This window comes from Eulemur rufifrons, chromosome 7 (genome assembly GCF_041146395.1).
Source record: "Eulemur rufifrons isolate Redbay chromosome 7, OSU_ERuf_1, whole genome shotgun sequence".
Taxonomy (NCBI): Eukaryota; Metazoa; Chordata; class Mammalia; order Primates; family Lemuridae; genus Eulemur; species Eulemur rufifrons.
This window is the reverse complement of record NC_090989.1, coordinates 89,824,976-89,846,968: the sequence shown is the minus strand read 5'-3', so window position 1 is coordinate 89,846,968 and position 21,993 is coordinate 89,824,976. Positions and strand designations below refer to the sequence as shown.

Here is a 21,993-nt window from a genome sequence, read left to right as displayed (position 1 = left end):
CCTGTCTTCAAAAAGATGTATTTCCTGGCTGTGTCCACCATTTTCACAACTAGAGTTATTTCAGCATTTCTGAAAAACGTCTACTGAAAATGAGCAGGGCTCCAGGGTTTGCTGGGAGTAACATTTTTAAAATTTAGGGAGGCCTTTTTAACAAAAAGAAATATAAATTTACAAATACAAAATTAGGTAAAGGTTTGAAGGGGTCTAGACACGGGAGAGTCCTAAAGCTAAGCTATGGCCTAATGTGGGCCACAAACGTCGGCTCCTGAAAGTGTGCAGCGCATTCCCTACCTGGTAGGCCTTAACCTCAGTCAGTCTAGAGGTAGATTTTACTTTATGAACTAAGATAATAAAAAGTTAACTATAGAAACATTAGGTTTTGAGTACCAGAGGGATAAAAGAAATTATAATCTTATACCCTTGGAATTTAAGTGTTCATCCGTGATGTCCTATTTTCTTAACTCTTACCCTGCCTTCTAATTTTTGTCTTATCATTGCTGTATGACTACATGTAGCTATTATGTTTTAATTTACTTAGAGGTTTTTCCTTGCTCTCAAAGATCCACAGAAATAAGCTTGATTATCAAGGCACAAATTCTGAGCAATGGCTTCTATTTCCATTTAGTAATAAACATCATAATAACTACTTAAAAAATTAAGAGGTATATCTGTGGTGGACATTTGAGTTTTATTTTTTGAGGGATTACAATTATATCAGTAGGACTAACTAAGAGGTAATTAATACTTACAACGTTAATAGCACCTCATTTATTAAAATACTGAGTGCGAAACTTCCCTTTACATACTGAAGGGCCCTCAGATCTGATTCACACCAACACAAACCTTTCAGATGAGAGAACGAAGCTCAGGGAGGGGAAATGACTTGCTGAGGCCACATGTTGTGTAGAATCTTCAGACCACACACACCACATTGTGCTTTGCTGACACGAGAGTTTTAGAATGTATTTTATTATATTTAGCTGGACAATTTTCCTATATTTCCAGAAGCTCTGCCTAGAGACACTTTCAGGTTCTTTATGATACACATTATCATGCTGCAAATTGTATATACCCAGAACTGGATGTACTACAGGAGCTACCTGAGTTCCTCTGTGGGGTCAGTCAGGGCCCTGACCCGGCAGTCATGCTACAGGTGCTGTGCTTCTCTGGAGACTCCATCAGTGACACTGAACTAATTATCTTTACACTCCTTCCTCTGCCCAAATTTCCAGTCAGTTTCTAGTCACTATGCTGCTTTGTCTCTTTCCTCAAAAATCCCTCCTATTTGTCCCTCCCTTTCACTTCTAGTGTCGGCCTTAGCTATAAGCCGGCATTGCTGTCACGGCCTCTTCACTCGTCCCCTTGCCTTCATTCTGTCTCTAGTCTAAGAAGTTCTTCATGTGTGTACGCTTTTGGTCCCAAAATGTTTGTTCAGAGAGATGGAAGCAGAAGAGAAGAAATAAAATGAGAGAGCCTCTGTCAAATAAGCCTGGGAAGTGCTCACACCACATCCCCTCCTAGTGGTTTTGTAGTACTCATTAGCATAACAAAAACACTAAGAAGTCCATTGCAAAAACTTATCTGTCCATAGAAATCTTTTTTGTGGAATAGTTATCAGTATTTCACAGGCAAAATCCAGTTTGGAAAACTCTGTCCTAGGTTAGTTTTCATAAAAAAGACCAGGCCTGGGCCCAAATTCACCTGGCTAGCACTCCGGGCACCCCCATCTGGCCTTCTGCCATCTAACGTCATGGACCCCCTCTCCCAGAGCACATGGTTTGCTGCAGTGGATCCTCCTGTCTTCTGAGCAGGTGAGATTCTTCCTGAGAGTGTACACCCAGATCTGTCCCTCCGGTTTGCCAAACTCTCACAGTGTGGGGGCCCATACCTTCAAACTGGCATTGAGTCAAAGACTACGCCTTGCCCTAGTAACTGAACTATTCAACATCACAGCTTTCTCTCCCCAGCTAACTAAGTTTCCAGAGGCAGAGAACTTCTTTTCCGTCTGCCCCCTCAGCACCCAAATGTGCTTTGATGGCTTCACTGTGCAAACAGATGGCACTTAATAAACATGTTGGCTGAATGAATGAATGCGTGAGTCTTGGTAAATGTCCTTTTAAATAAATTGGCTTTGTAGATTTCTGAGTCGAGGCCACCTGAACATACCAAAGATAAACATAGGAGTTTATCAGAAGGGATCATCTGATCTAGTCCCATCTCTGACATGACATCCAGTGACATGGAGAAGATGAACAAAAAGAAGCATTTTATAGAGCATCTATCTGCCTTACCAGGGAAGCAGGATGAGAATATGTAAGTCCTGGCTTTACCAGCAGTGGCGTGGAAAATATATGCATATGCAGCACTAGGCTGAAACATCTTTCATCGATCATAAAAATACACAATTCCCTGCAATATGTTTTCAACAGATACTTAATTAACATCAGCTAATGTTGATAACTTGACTACCACATCAATTTTAATGCAAATTCAAATCTTAAATTCTCTTGTTAATATTTTTCTAATACCAAGGTTCTTATTTTATCTTCTAGCACGGGTAATTTTTCCTCCTCCATGTGGAATAAAATTAAACAGGTTCATAAAATATTTATCAACTTACACATAAATCACAGCTATCTGTGCCTCCAAGTTTAAATTAGTTTTCTTCTTAGTCTGGGATGACTAAATATTCGCTACGGGTACTTCTCTTGGTTTATCACTCTTTTTTTAATGTTCTATTATTTGATCTATGGTCTGGAATGTCTGTATTTCTTATAGATGCACACCTCTACTTGCACATGGTGCAAAGTAACTGATGTATGCACTTCATTTACATAATTACATTCAGTAAGGTCCGGTCTGCATGACATAAGCTCATATTGGTGACATGCAACAGTAGCAGACTCCTGGATCTTCATTTACACAATGCTTTCGATGCTGGGAGTGATGACTCTGAACAAAAGGCAATGCCAAAGTTCACCCGTCCTCAAGATACTTGAACTGTAGTTGGTAAAGGGAGCAGATTGGGTAACACTAGGCTAGACTAGAATTTCAAGCTCTAACACTATTGATAACTACCTGGATAAGCCTCAGAGCCCCACTGGGTTTGACTGTTATTTTTTTGTAGTTTGAGATGGTTAAATTGGATGCGGTAAAATTTTGTGACTCTATTAAGTAAATTCCTTATTCCATTAAAAGAGCCTCTAAAAGGCATTTGGTTAATTAGGAACTAAAATTAGACTGAACTATAACTAGCTTCCTAGCTGCTAAGGTTCAGCTGCATTCCTGGTGCTTAAGCAGTATCAGGCTCAAGTTTACTGTGTATCACGTTGCCAGGGTCACTTCAACAGGAATTAGAGGAATAGCCTTTCCTTGACTATGGCATTTTCTGAGGATGTGAATTTATTATATTTACAAAAGCGTTTTTTAAAGAGAGTGATTTAAATTCAATTAACACGGGAAATATAATACTGAATTCTAAAAGGTCCATCCAGATTTGTTTTGGAAAAGTTGTCACTGAAAAACCTGAAGCCAATGTAATAGGCACTTAGTCCAATAAGAGTAATTTTACCTAGTGGCACTTTGTCAAAAAGAAAAGCCAGACTTACCTGTACATTGGCGTGGACAGATCCAGGCACCTGATATCTCAAGTCATGGGCTGTTGTTTGAGACTTTGGAAGCAGAAAAGGATAAGAAAGGGACCGATATTTTGATTTCATAATCTAAAATAAAGAAAAAGAGATAAAAAATTCAAACGAGGCTGGTCCGAAAGTAGTGAGTTATCTCACTTGATTGTTCACAGTTACAGATTGAACTCCTTGTCCTTGTACTTTCCCTGCTCCTCACTACTGCACTTGGCTAGTCTTAAAAAAAAAAAAATTCAAATGAGAAAAGAGATCCATTCTTCCCTATTTTGTGATTATAAGAGAAATTCGGGGCCGGGCACGGTGGCTCATGCCTGTAATCCTAGCACTCTCGGAGGCCGAGGCAGGAGGATCGCTCAAGGTCAGAAGTTTGAGGTTGCAGTGAGCTATGATGATGCCACTGCATTCTAGCCGGGGTGACAGAATGAGACTCTGTCTCAAAAAAAGAAAAAGAAATTTTGTTCATTTGAAAAAGAATAAGAAAACTGTTAACAGTAGACGTTTCTAAGTGAAGGGCTATAGATCATTTATATTTGTTTTCTATTTCCCATATTTCCTTCTTTTACCTTTGTAGCAAGTGTATATAATTCTACATTAGTAAAGAAGGATTAAAGATAATCTATAGCTATAGAGGCATATAATTGCAAATATGGGATTATTGTTTTATAAACTAATTTTTGCTATATTGTAGATATCTTGCCACATCAATATAGCACTACATCATTGTTTTTAATAACTACATAGTAAAATGGTATAAAAGAATCATTTATTTAATAAATTTCTATTAATGAACACTTCAGTTATTTCTAATTTCACTTGAATTATTAGAAACAATATAAAAGTAAGTTACCCTATTGGATTACTTCTTTAGCTTGAATAGCTGGAAATGTTTTTCTGGATCAAAGGTTGCATACTTTAAAAAAAACTTACTGGTGTTGTACCAATTTATCTTCCCGGGAGCAGGGTAAAAGATCACAAAAATCCCCAAGCCCAGCTGTAAATGTAGAAGTTTTTTTATCTTTGCTAGTACAGTAGGTTAAAAGTAGCATTCCTTTTATTCACCCATCTCCCCTAAATTTTTGTTCAAAATATTTCCATTAGAGCTTCTACTAAATCCTTATACTGTTTATGAGAATGAAAAATAAAGTGAAACTCTAAATTGTTGATCACACTAAACCATTTTCTAAATTATCAGGGGGAAAATGGCTCATAGTCATTTCAAATAAATAAAGTGGATCCTTAACAATACCCGGATGATATTTACTCAACTAGGAATGTTAGTTAAGTTAGGTTAAGTTCTGACTAGTAATGAGGACACAATCTGGAGAAAAGAAAAATGGCTTCACCTTCCTTTACTGTTTGCTTTGCTCAGAACCAACTCTCAAATCCTGGACCAATAAGAACCTAGAGCAATTTCTGGATTAGGAGGGACTTTAAGGCTTGAGCCCTCTCCTCTAAACCAGGCTCCCTATAATAGCCCTCCACTTGACTCCTGAGCCCAGGCCACTAAATGCATAATCAACACTAAGAATCCAAGATGTTAAAAGGATTAAAAAGATAGGCCCTGATATCTACCCCTCTGTACTCTGAATTGTCTGTGATGTGAAAGTTCAGGAATGTGTCCGTTTTTGTTTAGAGGCCCAGCCGCCCTGACAGCGATGCCCACAACAGTAGATGGTGGCATAGCTGTGGGCACAGCAGCCCCTTCTTCTACCCCTCTGACGTCTCTGGCTAGACCTCACTCTCTTCATGCGGACTGAATCATGACAACAACATCCAAGTACCTTTGTGAAGTTCCAGCGCTGGATGAAGTGGCGTGCCACGTCACGCGCCGCCTTCCCGTGGACCGCAGAGGCAATATCATGCCAAGGCATCCGGGGGGTAGAGTACCTGTCAATGAAATCTGCCCAGATGTGCCAGGCACGGGTCAGCCATTAACGTCTGTGCTGGGGACAGAAGCCCTCTGGCTCCAACTATGATACCTAACAGGAAATGTGTTAATGCCTAGTAGGCGTATATTTCTTAGCTTGGGTAGAACAACATTTATATAGTCTCCCAGGCACCCGCCTCAAATATATTTCCATGTCACTTAGTGTTAGATAATCACTAGACAAAGCAAGGTGTGAGTTGGTACAAATTATCTAAGGCTGTGTACTTGATATTATATATATAGATTGCTTATCCTGTTGAAACAGTGGCAGGCAGTGCAATCTCCATCTTCTCTTAGACATATTAAGCACAATAATAATCTGGAAATATGCCCTTTTAATGCTGGAGAATGGAGAGGATTAGCAGAAAATAAGACGATCAAAGGAAGGCTACCATGTCTCGGAGAATTATAAATTATAACCCCCAAAATATGCCTATAAGAAACCTGGAGGTTTCAGACAGGTCAGCTCTATTTTGTGTTCTTTTCTTATTGTAACTACAAGGACAAGTCCTTAAGTTTATGACTAATAACTAAATTATGTCTCCAAAGTTTTACAAAATTTTCAAAAATAAAAACAAAGTAAAACAAAAGGCATTTAGATCATATACATGCATACTTGTTGAGATGGTCAAAAGAAAAAGACAAAATACAACCAGTACCCCACCACCATCATACTCACCAGCAAAAGGCTTATCAAGTTGAACCCAGTCTTTGAAGACAAAATTGCAGTAGTCCTTTCCATGCCAGAATCTGGTTTCCCCGTGTAGCTCTCCCACACCTGTCTGTAAGCTGCGGATGGAGCCCGTGTCTGTGAATGCAGCAAGACCCCCTCAGAGACTGTGGTTCAGGTGGGCCCCAGAGAGCAGGGCTCACCTCTCGTTTATTAAACATCTAAAAACTTCTTAACTTCTTATGACTCATAACTAGGGCAGCATCCATCCGTTCTAATAGAGGTTAGGGCTAAAAAGGTTTTACAACTCTCACAAGTTTATTTTTAGTGGGTGGTTGGGGCCATAACAAGGTTTCTCATTAGATAATGAAATTTAACCTTCTCAGGCAGTTGAGCAGCTTATTCTCACCACCCACCAGATCACTGGGAGAACCAATCACAGGATTAACTGTGAATAAAGGACTCATGAGACAGGACTATGAGAGAGCAGTAAAGCCAGGTGAGGGTGGAGAAACCTGAGACGCAGAGGCAAGAAAGATGTCATACCACTTCTCTTTCCTAAGCCAGTATGATGCATACCCAATGCTATCATAATTCTTGTCTTTTACATCTCATAAAGCAAGAACCTCAAATTTACAGACAGGTTCCAGGTTCCAGCTCTGGAATTAACTGCTTATGTGTAAAAGGAAGAATTTGGCCTAGATAACAGCTAAGGTCCTTTGGGCTCAAACATTCTATATTCCCCTCATTGTAAATGGCATTCATAAAAATTATAACAGCAGGCAGAAGCTTATGATATAGGTGCAAAAGCAGCAATCTACTGTAGCATTTCACAAAGAACTTGCCAAGACCATTTTACTTAAGGGTAAACACTTCGACTAAAACAATTTTTAAGTTTAGGGACTATGCTGACCATAAAGACAATGAAGTGGGAAAACAGCAGAACTACAAATCACAAAGGCAGCACTTGGCACAAAACAGGTGCTTAACAAGTAGACATTGGATGCAAAACATTTGTTGAATGAATGAATGGTACTGCTTGCAGTAGCCAGTGAGAGGACTGCATTGACTCCCCCCTCCCCACAACACTGTCCCAGAACTGTCTTTGTAAAATGCAATCTCATTACTTAAAAGCCTTCTAGGATCACCTACTGCCTATAGGAGGTTCAAGTCCTAGGGGCTTAGTATCCATAGAAGGCACTTCCCAAACTGGCACCAATCCATCTTTCTGGGCTTTGTTTCTCCAAACAAACCTAACCCTAGGCCCCATGCATTGTACATTTTCACTGTATTATGACAGGCCTGCTCTGTCATGCCTCCATGCAGTTGGCATGTTACTCCTTCTGCCTGGAATGCTCTTCCTCCCTCTTGGCCTAATCTCCTAATTATCCTCCAAGAGCCACATTAGCTACCACCTGCCCTAGAGAGACCTCCCAGATCCCTGTGGGGACAGGCAGTCACTAGCACTGCTGTCGTCCCATTAGCAACTGCACACCCCAATGCCTCTGACTCTGGGATACAATTTTGTAAGGATGCCCCCCACCCCCATTAGTCTATAACATCCCCAGGAGTGGGGACTGTATCCCCCCACTGCCTGGTGTAGCTCCTGGCATCAAGTCAATCGATAAACATTTGCAGAACAAATGTTTTTATGCAATGATCACACGTGATCTACCTCAAACTGAATAACTAACATTTCAAAGGTTATTGAAATTTTCTCTAAAAGAAAAATGGCTTAATGTGCCAAAGATTAGCAAAATCAAATAATGTTAAAAACAGACATCTGTTGACTTCTCCCAGTGATTATTTTCCTGCTGTGTAAGACTGAAAGACCAAAGTACAGGTAGGTCTGTTTGTTCACCTGTAGGCTCTCTATAGTAAGCATGGAAGTTTGTTAAAAGAAAAAAAAAAAAAAAAAGAAAGTGAGAAAAAGAACAAAAAAATGAGATAAATAATGGGTCAAATTCCAAATTAAGAAAAAATATATATATAAAATTTGTTTTCATCAATTGAGAAACTCTAAGCTAAGGCTTTACATAAACACACCTACACTTGTTTAAAAATTAACTTTCACCTAACGACTGGTTATGACAAGGAAAAGAGAACAAAGCAAATTCTTGGTGTCAGAAAATTATCTTGGTACTAATTAAATTCAACCAGCTCATCATTCAAATTTTTTCTTGTTTTTAGCCATGTCCTAACAACTCTTCCAAATAAATCAGGGTCTTCTTCAGGACAAATTAACTCTTAAGGCAACAGAGCCAAATACTAGCCCCTGCGATGAGTGCTCAGCATTGCATAAGCACCTGTGAGCAGGTCCAGAAGACTTTTAGCCTCTGTAATTCGGACCCGAGAGTCTCTCGTTAGGCTGTATCTGGCTCCCAGATGATTTCATAATTGCATCTGCCTTGTCTTTTCACACAGGTTTGTTATGCCGATTTTCTGCATCCTCCTCTTTCAGGGGCCCAGATTCTGGCTGCTAAAGTTTATGACAAGGGTGCCTTCCCACTCCTTGCCTGGTGTCTTCTGACCTTGCCATGTCCTCCTCCTTTTCTCTTCTCTTGGCTTCCAAGGTTCCATTCTTCTAACCATTTCTCCAGCCTACTCTTCTTGTTCTTTCTTCCTAGCCCCTGCTCACTAACAAGATTTCCTTTTTCTCCTGGCTTTATACAATCAGAAAGGTGGCCTGTTAATAGACTATTTCACTCCCTAACACAATCCCTAAATGTACACCTCTAGGCCTGGCTTGTTTGGGGCCCCAGATCTGCAGTCACATCCAGTGCCTCACTTGACATTGTTTACCTAGTTGTCCCACCAGGATTTTAAAATTATATCTAATGCGAAAATTATTATCATCCCCACAAAATCAAGTCCCTCCTTGAGATTTCTGCTTTCCACTCACAGTCACCCAAGCTCAAACCTCTGCATCACCTTCGGCCCCTCCCTTCTGCACTGACTTCTCCACCCACCTCCCCAGCACCACCACCCAAATCATATTGAAGTTCTGCTTATTCTTCTTTTAGAGAAAGTTCCTCCCATTGCCTTCATTCTTGGGCCCAATGGCACAAGCCGGTCAGACTCCCTGGGTCTCTAGTGCAACCTTTGTAAAATCTCACCCTCAAACCCCAACTCCCAGGGGATTCTCCAACATTTAGTGGATGAGCTGCAATGTCCCAGCCTGACTTTCAAGGCCCTCCATAAGTTGGTATGGGTATACCCTACCACCTTGATCTACACAATTAGCTAACCCTTAACAAACACAATTCCAAAACTCCAAAAGCTCTGAAAATCCAAACCTTTTTTCATAGCTCATGTGTTAGCAAAACTTGACCTGAACTGACAAGAGATTATTGATTATCTTTATTGATCTCACTTGGTGTTGCACAAATATAAATGGTTTGCATACATTCCAGGTGTTTCCTGGACCCTGCTGGGAGCATAACATAATATGGGGTTTGGGTCGTGTACTACCTTTCTAAAATCCAGAACCTTCTGGTTTCTGAAGTGCATCTGATTCCAACGACTTTGTATAAGAGATCATGGACCTCTATGTACTCACCACATTCCACACTCAGGTCTGAGGTGCTGAAATAAATACTTTTGCCATTTCCTCTATCTGTGCCTTAATATATAACATCCACCCGAAATATCTGTTTTTCTCCCTTCTCAGTCTCTACCTGCTGAATTTCTACTTATGTTCAAGGCCAGTTCTAATACAGGTCCTCAATGAGTTATATTAAAAAAAAAATTTTTTTGTTTTCAAAACTTTCTGGATATTGGAATTGTGGGTAAGGTTTTATGGACCTGTATTACAGCTGTGGGGAGGCTCCACCGATGACTCTTGGCAGCAGCAGTGTCTTCCCTTGATGAATTACTAAGGTACTAGGTTTGTAAAATATTTAAAACTAATGTTCACTTGTTAGAAAATAAGATTTCTGACAACACAAAATGAGTCCCATACACTGCATCCCTGAGAACAGAGTTTAGCAATGGCTTAACTTACTATTGGTTATCCCTTATGATCAGATATTCAAATTTGAAAAACCTGCCTCAATTAAATTGCAAAAATAATTTTCCCCTCACTTATGTATTTAAATTGCTTAAAAGGAAAAGATCAGCATACAGTTGCTGAATATAAGAGGAGTAAAATTCAATCCTTTTAAAATAGATAGTACCAAAAGCAATGTCAATCCGAAATTCTCCCTCTTCCTACGTAATTCTGAAAAGAAAAAAAAAATCTTTGATGATCGCTGAATGATTTTGAATTAAAATATATATCACAAAAATCTACTATGGTTACTAACCACATGTTCAGTGCAGTTTTTCTACTTAGAAACCTACAGTGATGTAGCATGCACACTCTGCACTGATTTCTGTGTAACTCCGGGAAGGTTTATTAGGAGCCCAGTTCCACATGGTCTTTCGCAGTCAAGTGAAGCAGACACTGCAGAGAGGCTAACCCTGTTCACATTCACAGGAAAGGAAGTCATTAGCTCAAGGTAATACTCAGTCTTAGATTTCTAATGAAGAGCTACTCCATGCTTGATTTGGGCTTCAAGTTTTATAAGGCAACATGTGTTTAAGTCATGACATGATTTAAATGTAGAGCCTTGCTCTTTAAACTGCTTTCATTATTTTCAGTAGAACCTTACACTTTTTTCCAAAACAAATTCCCAAGGAACTACAGTATACAAAGCAGATACAAACGGGATTGTTCTGGTTGAAGCAGGTACCGGCAGCAGTGGGAGAATCCTGCAGTCCACCTGCTTTGATGTCTGCAGAGCCTTCTAGTAACTCCAGGGGCCAAGGAGTAGACTCTGGAAAGCACTGCTCTAGAAGGTCCCTGCCATCATTTGGCTTTTCAAGTAAATTAACTTTTATATTAAAAAATTAAATTTGTATTTATGTTTGATTGTAAGAGCAATATGAAAACAGTACCAACAAAATGGAAAAAAAATAAATCACCTCAAGTTCCACCTTCCTAACACAGCATCGTTTAGCATCCTTTGCCAGCCTCTCTCAGGTGCATATTTTGACAGTGGTAATCACCCTCAGACTCCTGATCTGTCCTTGTTCTTCCTGCAGCCTTCCCATTTTAGCTCATGGAAATTCCACCTTTCCAGTGGGGCCAAAGGCTTGGAGTCTTCTCCTTCTTTCACATCCCATATCTGGGGCATTGGCAAATGTGGTCAGTGTGACCCTCAAAATGTGTTCAGTACCTGCAGGGTCACTATTTGCCACCCTGGTCTGCTCTGAAGAATGATCCTGTTGAAATGTAAGTCAGACCCGGTCTGCCCTTTGCTCAAGTCCATCTGATGACTTCCTATCTCACTCAGAGCCCACATTCTTACAACGTCCGCAAGCCCTCACATAATCCCCCAGGCCCACCTCCCTGAGTTTGCTCCGTCACTCTCCCCCAGCCCACCCCGCTACAGCCGCATTTCTGGAACACACAGCCCTCCTGCCTCATGGCCCTTTACACTTGCTAGTCCTTCTGTCTGCAACGCCCTCCCCCAGCCAGACAGTTTCTTATTCTCTCTTCCTTTAATCTCTGTTGAAAACTCACCCCATTAGAGAAGCATCTTCTGACCATCCTTTATAAAATAGTAACTCCTCCCCTCTGCCTTCCTCCCTGATCCTGATCTGTTGTTCTCCATGATATTTATCACCACAGAGTATATTGCGTTTGACCGTCTGTTTGTGTATACAGTTCCCATCCCTACCCCACAACTAGTTACCTGCATTTCATCCATTTTGTTTGCTACATCTCTGGCACCTAGAACAGTGATTGGCATGTTACAGGAGCTCAATAAATACTTAAATAAATGAATCTTCTACATTTATTTTTGTATCCCTAATTACAGATTTTAATGGTTGCCCAATTCTATCAGAGGGATTAACCATTCATTGTGTTCCTCACCATTCCCCTACTCATTGACATTTAGGCTGTTCTCTGTCTCTCTCTCTAACAATGCTGCACTAGACTTGTATACAGTTTATTAGTGAGGGGATTGTGAATAGATGTCAAGGATACTTTCCATCAACCATACACGTCCGTGTCCTCTGATCACTGTGTATCACCCTTCTGAGCCTGATGTTGGCCTGAGTTACTTCGTGTATTCAGCACCTGACTCACATCTTTTCCGCTTGCGTCCAGTCCTATTGTCAGCAACACTAACACTCAGCCATAATTCAGGCCCTTTAACTTCATGGGTTGGCAACCTCATTCCTCCATTTCATTCTTAATTTCAATTCTAAAGCAGCAAAGCCACACACTGGAATGACAAGGCACCATCTGGACCTGTTTATAACCCTTTACCTTTAATGTCTGCAACTGCGTGCACCTTCACCTGGCTGCCTGGACTTCCCAGAGGTTTCCTGGTTCCCAGGACAGTGAAGCTCCATTGAGCATAGGAATCACCAGGAGTTGTCCCTGAATCCACATATGCAGCAAGTACTATGTTCTCAATAAATAAAATGTTTCCTCATACATGTTTTCTAGTTTAAAATGTATATAAATGTTGTTATGATTTATAAAATACAGATTTATGTAATAATTACATTAGAGATTTAGTTTATTATATGTATTAATTAATGAACTTTTGAAAACACAGGATTCCTAGACTAAAGAATTCTGGGAACCACTCCTTAAGGTCCAGCTTTATTTATCAGGTTTATTAGCACCTGTTGGCCACAAATGACCCACATCCATGCACATCAGTTGGGCTCTAACTCCCTCATCTCCTAAACAGTACATGAGAAACTTGGCCTTGGCTTCTAGCCAAAAGGTCACGCTACAGTAATCTGTATTTCTCCTAAATCACAAAGCTGAATCATGAGCACTGGGAGACTGAAGAGTGGGAACGTCATTGGGCAATTCACTTATTACCTCTAACCCTGAGTTTCCTCATGTGTAAAAAGGAGATAATATTACTATCAGGCACTGCAAGTGCTCGGGCAACAATAGGCAGAGTCTGCACCTGGTAAACGTTAGCTTATAATTTTACTATAGTTGTTTATTATGATGATTACATATTCCTGTATCTGATCAGTTACCAAATCCTTCTTAATTCCCACCACCACAATTTGGGCTCTAATTAATTCACTCCTCAAGTGCCTGGTTTTTCTTACAAAAGGCTATCAGATTATAATTTCTGAAAATTCACAGAGCATGCATGACACCACCATTCAAAGGCCTTCCAGATTTTTAACCAAATAAAGGTCCAACTCCCCAATGTGACTATTGTATAATATATCTTCCTAGTCTTACATCAAAAACTGTGTCTTAGCTGGATGATGTATTTTCTAATATGTAAAAGCAGTTGGTGCCTTCCCAATCTAGCACCTTTGCTCGACTCATCTCCTTCACCAGCAATGTTTTCCTATCCTCACCTACCCCAATCAAATTACTTCCAGACCTAATGTCCTTCGTCAAAAAGTCTTTCTGGATCGTCTCAGAGGAAGTCCTGCCACCTTCCGCAGAACTTGCAGGACACTACCTAATTGCGTGTGCCATGCACTGTTCAGTTACTAGGCATGTTTTATCTTCACTGCTGGAGTGTGGGTTCTTAGGAAGTAGGGATCTTGTGTACTACCCAATACTTTGCACAGAGCAGGCTCTCAATAATGTACGTGGCATGAAAACTGTGCAAACACAAAGCCAGTCCAGAAACACACTCACTATGCCCATGCAGCACACAATGCAACAAAAGCTCAAGCCTAAGGAGGTTCTGCCACTTCACACAGCACTTACCAACGCTGGGTCTAGTGAGCCCCTGCTCAGACTCACTGGAAGGGCGAAAGAGTTTGAAGTGCGGTTTTAAACCATGGATTAAATTCTGATGACTTCTATAGTGATTAAAATAACCTGGAGAAATTGAGAAGTTCTTTTTTTTTTACCAAGAAATATATACATATATATATCAAGTTTTCTAAACTGAAAAGCAAGCTTGATCATTTTTACAACCAGGCAGAGCTATAAAATCAGTCATGAGATTCTGTGCAACAGAAAGTTGCAGGGCTTTAAGACAGATTTTAAAAGACTGGTAAATTTATAAGGTGTAGAAAATCTTATGTTTGATGATATAAGCTTGATGTATTTCTGGATGGGAAGAGAAATGAAATTTCTTCTAAGAAAAGTTTATAAAGTACATCTAATACCTTTCTTTTGCCTTTATAGCTTGGCATATTTTAGAAACCCTTAGTCATTCTGCTACCAACAGAAGCATGAATTGTGCTTGTTATGACTATTTTGTGTGAATAAAACAATAAATCTGTTCTAAAATGAGGCAAACAAAGCCATAAATGGCATGATATTGAATAGGATGATACAACGACCTTTCAACATTGCTCATTCTACTCCGTTATAGAAAAAGAGATTTTAAAATCAGATATGTAGTGTCTGGCTATGGAGGAACAGAGTGTAGTTGAGGTAAATTCTGGCAGAGGCCATGACTTACTGGAGGTGCTTTCGATGCTGCTGATGCTATCTGCGTCGTGCAGGTGGTGCTTGTAGAGCTGCCTGTAGAGGCTAAACTTGGAGAACCTCCTTGGCTTTCCCACTCCTTTCAGTCTGGAATCCATATCATCAACACTGTTCAGGATGGGCAGACTTTTACCAGGTTCATTTTTATCTTTGCGGTGTAAGGATTCCATAGATTGTGTTGTTGCAGCCTGAGAAAATCATTTTTTTTTTTAAAAAAGGACACTGCATAAGATATGCTGCAATGTGGTTCTGAAATTCAAGTAGAGCTGAGGTATAAAGTTTACAAATGATGGAGACTCTATAACAGACATGCAATAATGTCCGAGGTCAGCTACGGGAAAGTGGTGAATTCTTGTGAGCTATTAAAGCACTACCAAAGGAATACCAGGAGTTGCACTGTGGTCCTTCAGTAGGCCAAATTATTAAAATTTTATCCCAATTAACCTTTTTATCTCAAATACAATTACATGACCTATGGTCACTATTGAGCTCCTGAACGTCTTCCTCTGATAAACATCAAGTGAACAATGTGTCTTTTCTTGATCATTTTCCCTATTACCTACTATTAATAAATTGCTATTTTCCCAGAAAAGTCACCAATATATCCAGCAGTAAATAAGATGGACCATTAAAATTTTTAATAAGTGTATTCATATTTTGGCAGCAAGCAGACTGATATACACATATAGATATTTTGGCAAGCTCTTGATTTAAAAGGTACTTTGAAAAGTTATTCACTTGTTGCTTAAATAGAATTCTCTCTAAATGACCCCACACTGACCTATGCTGATTTTTCATGTCTTTAAGTCGAAAGTCTCCAAAAACCCTGGCAACTACTTTTAATAAGACTTTTTACTGTTATTTAACCCGAATCTTGATTGCTACACATTTTGGTTATGAACGTTTTCCAAATAGAAACTCTTTAATTTAAATGCAAAACAAAGGAGCTGAGTATGTGATAGCAAACATCCTGTTGAATCCGTTTTCTCTTCTTAGAAGAAACAGACTAAGTGATGCTGAGCTACAGCTAGCTAGGTGGTGAGGCTGGTATTAGACACCAGGTCTGCCTCACCTTTGACTCAGTGTTCTTTACCCCTCCAGGAAGATGCCACCTCTTATTCAATTAATCAATCAGTCATGCTATTAATACATACTTATACAAATTATGTTCATTCTATGCAGTCCCAGAGAGGTGAAGCTTACTTACTGGGAGGGAACCCAGAGATGGTCCCGAAGTGACTCGCTTCACGCTGCCCACGTCTGTGAGTCTGTGCTCATTGTCGTCCCACCTTCCATATGCCAGGTCAATCCCTCCCACAAAGGCCACTGATTGGTCGATGATGACAAGCTTCTCATGATGAGCCCACAGATAGACGCTGGACGACACATGATCCGGGTGTCTCATCACCTTGAGAAGGAAAAAATCTCACTGTAATATGCTTTTAAAAGGCCTTTCCTCTCATAATAAAATAGATCTGCTTTCTTCCTGAATGCATTTTCTACAATTCAAATACCAAAATGTGCAATGTATACACCAAAGAAAATCCTCCAAACTTCTAATTTCATTCTCAGTATTTAGTACAGGAAGACTCCTGTTTACTTTTTAAGACCCTGCCCAGACACTGTATTTGGGGGGGTGGCTGCCACTTAGCTTGAAGTGTAGTGACACATTAGATACAAGTCAGCTCAATCTGATAGCTGGTTCCCTCTTCCTCCTATAAGGATTATGTTATGTTTGGTATTTTTTAAAAAAAAAAAAAACCTAAAAATATTTAACCAAAATTTATGTATAGGAAATTTTTAATAAATTATATTGATATTTTGGCAGCCATTGGGTTGAAATACTAAGCATACAAATATAGGCATAGAGATATTTTGGCAGCTATCTATTTAAAAGGTATTTTGAGAAGCTAGTAATCTCCTGCATTTAAACAGAATTCTCTAAATGACCCTAGTCTGACCTATTCTATCTCATGCCCTTAAGTAGAATGATTACAAAAACTTTGGCAACTGTTTTTTTTAAAAAAAAAAATAACACTTTTTAAAATTGTGGTAGAATAAACATAACATAAACTTACCACCTTAACTAGTTTTAAGAATACACTTAATGAGTTAGAGAGTCTTTCCTCCTCTTCAGTTTTTAAAGTTTGAGAAGCATTGGTGTTAGTTCTCCTTTAAATGGTCAGTAGAATTAATTGGTGAAGCCATCAGGTACTGGACTTTTCTCTTATGGGAGATTTTTGATTACTTATCAATCTCCTTACTAGTTATATGTCTATTTAGATTTTATATTTCTTTATGGTTTAGTCTTGGTAGGTTTCATGTTTCTAGGTATTTGAATATTTCATCTAGGTTATCCAATTTGTTGGTATACAATTGTTTATAGTAATCTCTTAGGGTCCTTTTTATTGCTGTAGAATTGGTAGTAATTGTCCCCACTTTCATTCCTGATTTTAGTAAACTGAGTCTTTTGTTTCCTTAGTCCATCTAGCTAAAGGTTTGTCAATTGTTGATCTTTTCAAAGAACCAACTTTTGGTTTTATTGATTTTCTATTTCTCCATTTTGTTTACTTCTGCTCTAACCTTGATTTCCTTCCTTGTGCTAGTTTTGGGTTTAGTCTGTTCTTCTTTTTCTAGTTCCTTAAGTTGTAAAGTTATTTATACCTATAAATGTCCCCCTTTGCACTGCTTTTGCTGTGTGCTAAGTTTTGGTACATTATTTCATTTTTGTTTGTCTCTAAGTATTTTCTATTTCCTTTGTGTTTTCTCTTGGATCCATTGTTTAACAGTGTGCTATTTAATTTCCACAAATTTGTGAATTTTCTAGTTTTTTTTTTCTGTTATTGATTTTTACCTTCATCCTGTTGTGGTCAAACAGATGTTGTATGATTTCTACCTTTTAAAATCTATTAGAACTTATTTGATGGCCTAACAGATGGTCTTTCCTGGAAAACGTCCCATGTGCACTTGAGAAGAATGTGTATTCTGTTATCACCAGGTAGGGCGTCCTGTGTACATCCATTGGATCTAGTTTGTTTACTCTGTCGTTCAAATTCTCTATTTCCTTACTTATCTTCTGTCTGGTTGTTCTATCCATTATTGAGAGTGGGGTGTTGGAGTTTCCAACTGCTGTTGTAGAACTAGCTTTTTATCCCTTCAATTCTGTCATTTTTGCTTCGTATATTTTGGTGGTCTCTTATTAGGTACATAAATGTTTGTAATTTTATATCTTCTTGCCATATATAACCTTATATTAATATATAATGTCCTTCTTTGTCTCTTGTAATTTTTTTGACTTAAAATCTACTTTGTCTGGTATTAGTTTAGCCGCCCCTACTCTCTTTTGGTTACTATTTGTATGGAATACCCTTTCCGTCTTTCATTTTCAACCTATTTGTGACTCTGCATCTGAGGTGAATCTCTTGCAGATACCACATAGTGGGATCATGTTTTTATAAATCCATTCTACCAGTTTCCATCTTTTGCTTAGAGAATTCATTCCATTTACATTTAAAATAATTATTGATAGGAAGGAACTTATTTCTATCATTTTGCTATTTGTTTTCTATAAGCCTTATAGCTTTTTTGGTCTCTGATTTCCTGTACTACTGTCTCTTTTGTGTTTAGTTGATTTTTTCGTAGTGAAATATTTAAATTCCTTTCTCATTTCCTTTTGTGTATACTCTATAGCTATTTTCTTTGTGGATACCATGGGGATTACATTTAACATCCTAAAGTTGTAACACTTCAATTCAAACTTATGCTAGCTTAACTTCAATAACATACAAAAACTCTGCTCCTTTAACAGCTCCATCCTCACCCCTTTTGGTTGTGGATGTCACAAAATTACATCCTTAGTAGGTGCTTGATAGAAATTTGGTGAATGAATAATGTTTAGAAATTATACAACTCAATAACTCATTCTCTGGAGGAAAAACACTTTCATTTTTTTAACCAAGTGAAATACATGATTGTTATATATTTTAAGTTTGCTGGAGATTTATTGGTTCATTAAGTCTTCTATCTCAATGATTGGGTGATATCTATTGATAAGTTTTAGGTCTTTGATAAAATAGCAAAGCTTTTTAAAATTGCTTATCATGTTTATTTACTTCATTAATATTTTACACTAGGTTCTATTGAATTCTAAAAAACAAATAATAATAAAGCACTTTAAATCCTAGAAGAGATCTCTTTGCTGCTATCAGTGATGAGGGGATGTCACAGGGAGATCACAGCTAAGAGGTTCCAGGATAATCCTAATGAAGAGTGTGAGAACTCGATAGGTCTCTTGAATATTAAAACAACTGCAAAAAGTATGTTCTTGGCTAAACTGTCACTTTCAATTATCAGGGTCAGAGAAACAAAAACGTGACTCCCATCAATGTAGGGAGTATAAGAAAGTATATTGTGTTTTATTTTTGAGAACTCAATGCTATTTTCTCAAACATACATTAGGGAATTCTATAGATTACCACTGTTAGAGAAAAACACATCTGAAAAAGTCCTGCAGAATAATAAAGAAAAAACACTGGTCACAAGGATTAACCCGAGTACCTTTATGTTGGGGTGCAGACGCATTAAGGTCCTCTTGCTGTATTCGCTATTGATTCCAAGAGCAAGCTCCACCTCCTTGTAGAGCATGATGAAGATCCTCACCCCTTGTTGCTGTCATGAGGAAAACACATGGAGGAATGAGTATCTCTGGAAGGAAGCTATGATTTTCATTTTCTTTTTCCTTTCTCTGCACTGTACTTTCTTTTATAAACAAGTATAATAAAGTATTTAATAAAAAAGGCCATACAAGGAGGGGACACATAAGTAAGTGGGCACTGAAACACTAATATCAAAAATAAAAATTTACCTCTCTTTCATTCTTACAACTTGTCATACCAAGAAAGAGAGTCAATATTTGACTAATTGTAGATCCAGAATGTTGAAATTGTAATCTCAGTCGCTAAAAGTGTCTGAGAGTCTTACAACTTTTAACATTCCCTAACACACTAAGTTTTGACCAGATTCATGTTACAGGATTAGAGTTCTTTTGCGTGTTTACTCATATTATATCTCAACTAGTTGAAATAACAGTGATGAGAAACTTTGATGCGGTAAATTATGCTAAATATCCCTTAAATGTTTCAGGGGGTATTGTTCATATAATTTTTCTTTATTGAAAAAAAATTATTTAAGTGGAATAAAACATTTCTTAATTTTCAAAGATGAATGTGCTGGTTCATCCTCTTAACCCAAAATGAGATCATCAATGCCTGTTTCACTAGTGAAAGGACTTTTTCAGAAGCTTGTCTAATATTCAAAAATCCCTGAGTTTTAGCAGTATAAAATGGACACACAAATTAACATTGATCCACCCTTAGATGATGGACCTAAAAGAAAATAGACAAGGCCATTGTGACCCATTTAATGGGGTCAAATTAAATCAAAAGTACCTGGGAGACTCTCACATGCTATACAAAAAACATTATTAGTATTAATCATCAAAATGACAATGTCCAGTAGCTGGTAGTATAGAAAAGCACTAGTATTTTCCATACTAGCTCTGGTTGGTGACAGGCTCTTAGCCTTCACTAAACTGTCCCACACAGAATGCTCCTCCCCTGCTCCCTGCTCACTCATATGGATCCCCCCAGCATACCAACACACAGTTCAGAGCATATTTCCTCTAGGAAACTGTCTTATTTACCCCCATTCTGTGGATTGCTTTTTTAATTTTTAGTGTGAATCCTCAGTATTTCTGTGCAGATTGAACCATTTTAATTTGCATTCATTTTACCCAGCAGCTCTGAAAGCATTCTGAAATATATAGCATATATATTGGATTATGTATCTAAAGTATACCTAGACATTTAATATTCTAGGGATTAAAGGCAAGAATTTTTTCACAATAGTTTCTAGATATAACAGATGCAGGTATATCCAATAAACTAAAATGACAAAGAGTATTTTAGTTACAGTTTAAACTAATAATCCATGGTAATTACTCATTGTTCATAATGGAAATCTGAACCAAAATTTAAGAACTCTTACGGGGTTAAACTGAAAAATTTTGTAATTTTCTATACAATGTGAAATAACATAGGAGTTAATATTTTTAGGTTTTAGAATCTAGATCACAGGATATAAGATATTGGAGCAAACCAAACACACTTGTAGTTTCCCGATAATATTCTGCTAATACCAACAAGCATGTTTTGGCTTTTAAAATCCTTACAATAAAACATCACTTCAAAATACTAACACTGTCTTTCTTGGGGTTAGTAATAATATCTGAAAAATGTATACATTTTTGGAGGGACACACAAGATTTACATTCTGGTGTGCATTCAGGGGATTTGAGTAGGTGGAGAAAACTCATTCTTGTCTGAATAATACGGGATCAAAAAGAATGTATATGTCATTCTATTTCTCTGGTTAACAGCTGGCCTTTGAACCGTATTACTTATTATGATTATGCCACTACTATTGCAATCAAGTATGTAAGTACAGCTTTGAGTAAAGAAATAAGAAAGTGTAAGCGAGGAGTGAAAAGATTAATTTTAATGGTCTGGCCAGTGAGTACTCTAAAATGAACCACTGATGGAGAGCTCTAAAGGAAAACTATTATAGAAGATTCTTTTATTTTTTGCCTCTATGGTTCAGATCTATTTTGCTATCTGAATATTTTAGGATTCAGCACTACATAATAGTTACAAAAAAACAGTCTCCCATTAAAAGACAGGATACAAAATGTAAAACCTAAAATTTCAACCTAAATTATAGAACATTACACCTGACATCTTTTATCATGATTCATTTGTTTTAAATGGATGAAATTCTGCTTCTTAGGCTTGAGACATTGTTACTCATGAAGGGTAGTAGTTGCAAATTAGGAACTTGGCCTGAATCCTACAGTTTTTCATTCACTTGCATAACTAATGGATTTTTGAAATAATAGCGATGTTAACACTAATGAATTATATTATTACTCTCCACTTATTAATACCGGACATATTCCTCTATGCTATGTCTTTTCTCATTGAAATAAATTAACTCTAAAGGAAACAGGGTAGAGACTTTTAAGTCTTTTTAGTTTAAATACAAATGATTAATAAGGAAGTAATTAAATATAAAAAGTTCATTTTTATGTGGTTTACAGGTATTTACTTATACCCATAGCCACAATAAATAATTAATGACAAGATTTCTGTGATAATGAAACAATAAATTTCTCTTCTTTTGGTCAAGGTATTATAACCCTATTGTAAAC

At 38.0% G+C, this 21,993-nt stretch overlaps 1 protein-coding gene across 2 annotated transcripts in view; it reads right to left on the bottom strand.

Annotated features, from left to right (window-relative positions):
• PLD1 (phospholipase D1) overlaps positions 1–21,993 on the bottom strand; it is a 192,328-nt gene that overhangs the window by 59,900 nt on the left and 110,435 nt on the right. The window contains exons 13-19 of one of the 2 annotated variants that reach the window (XM_069472930.1): positions 19,287–19,397; positions 15,937–16,137; positions 14,704–14,917; positions 13,998–14,111; positions 6,254–6,382; positions 5,429–5,547; positions 3,609–3,722 (exon numbers count right to left, since the gene is read on the bottom strand). In XM_069472930.1, the coding sequence (XP_069329031.1) occupies positions 3,609–3,722; positions 5,429–5,547; positions 6,254–6,382; positions 13,998–14,111; positions 14,704–14,917; positions 15,937–16,137; positions 19,287–19,397 (1,002 nt within the window). The remainder of the gene's footprint in view (positions 1–3,608; positions 3,723–5,428; positions 5,548–6,253; positions 6,383–13,997; positions 14,112–14,703; positions 14,918–15,936; positions 16,138–19,286; positions 19,398–21,993) is intronic. The other variant, XM_069472929.1, reaches the window with a different exon arrangement.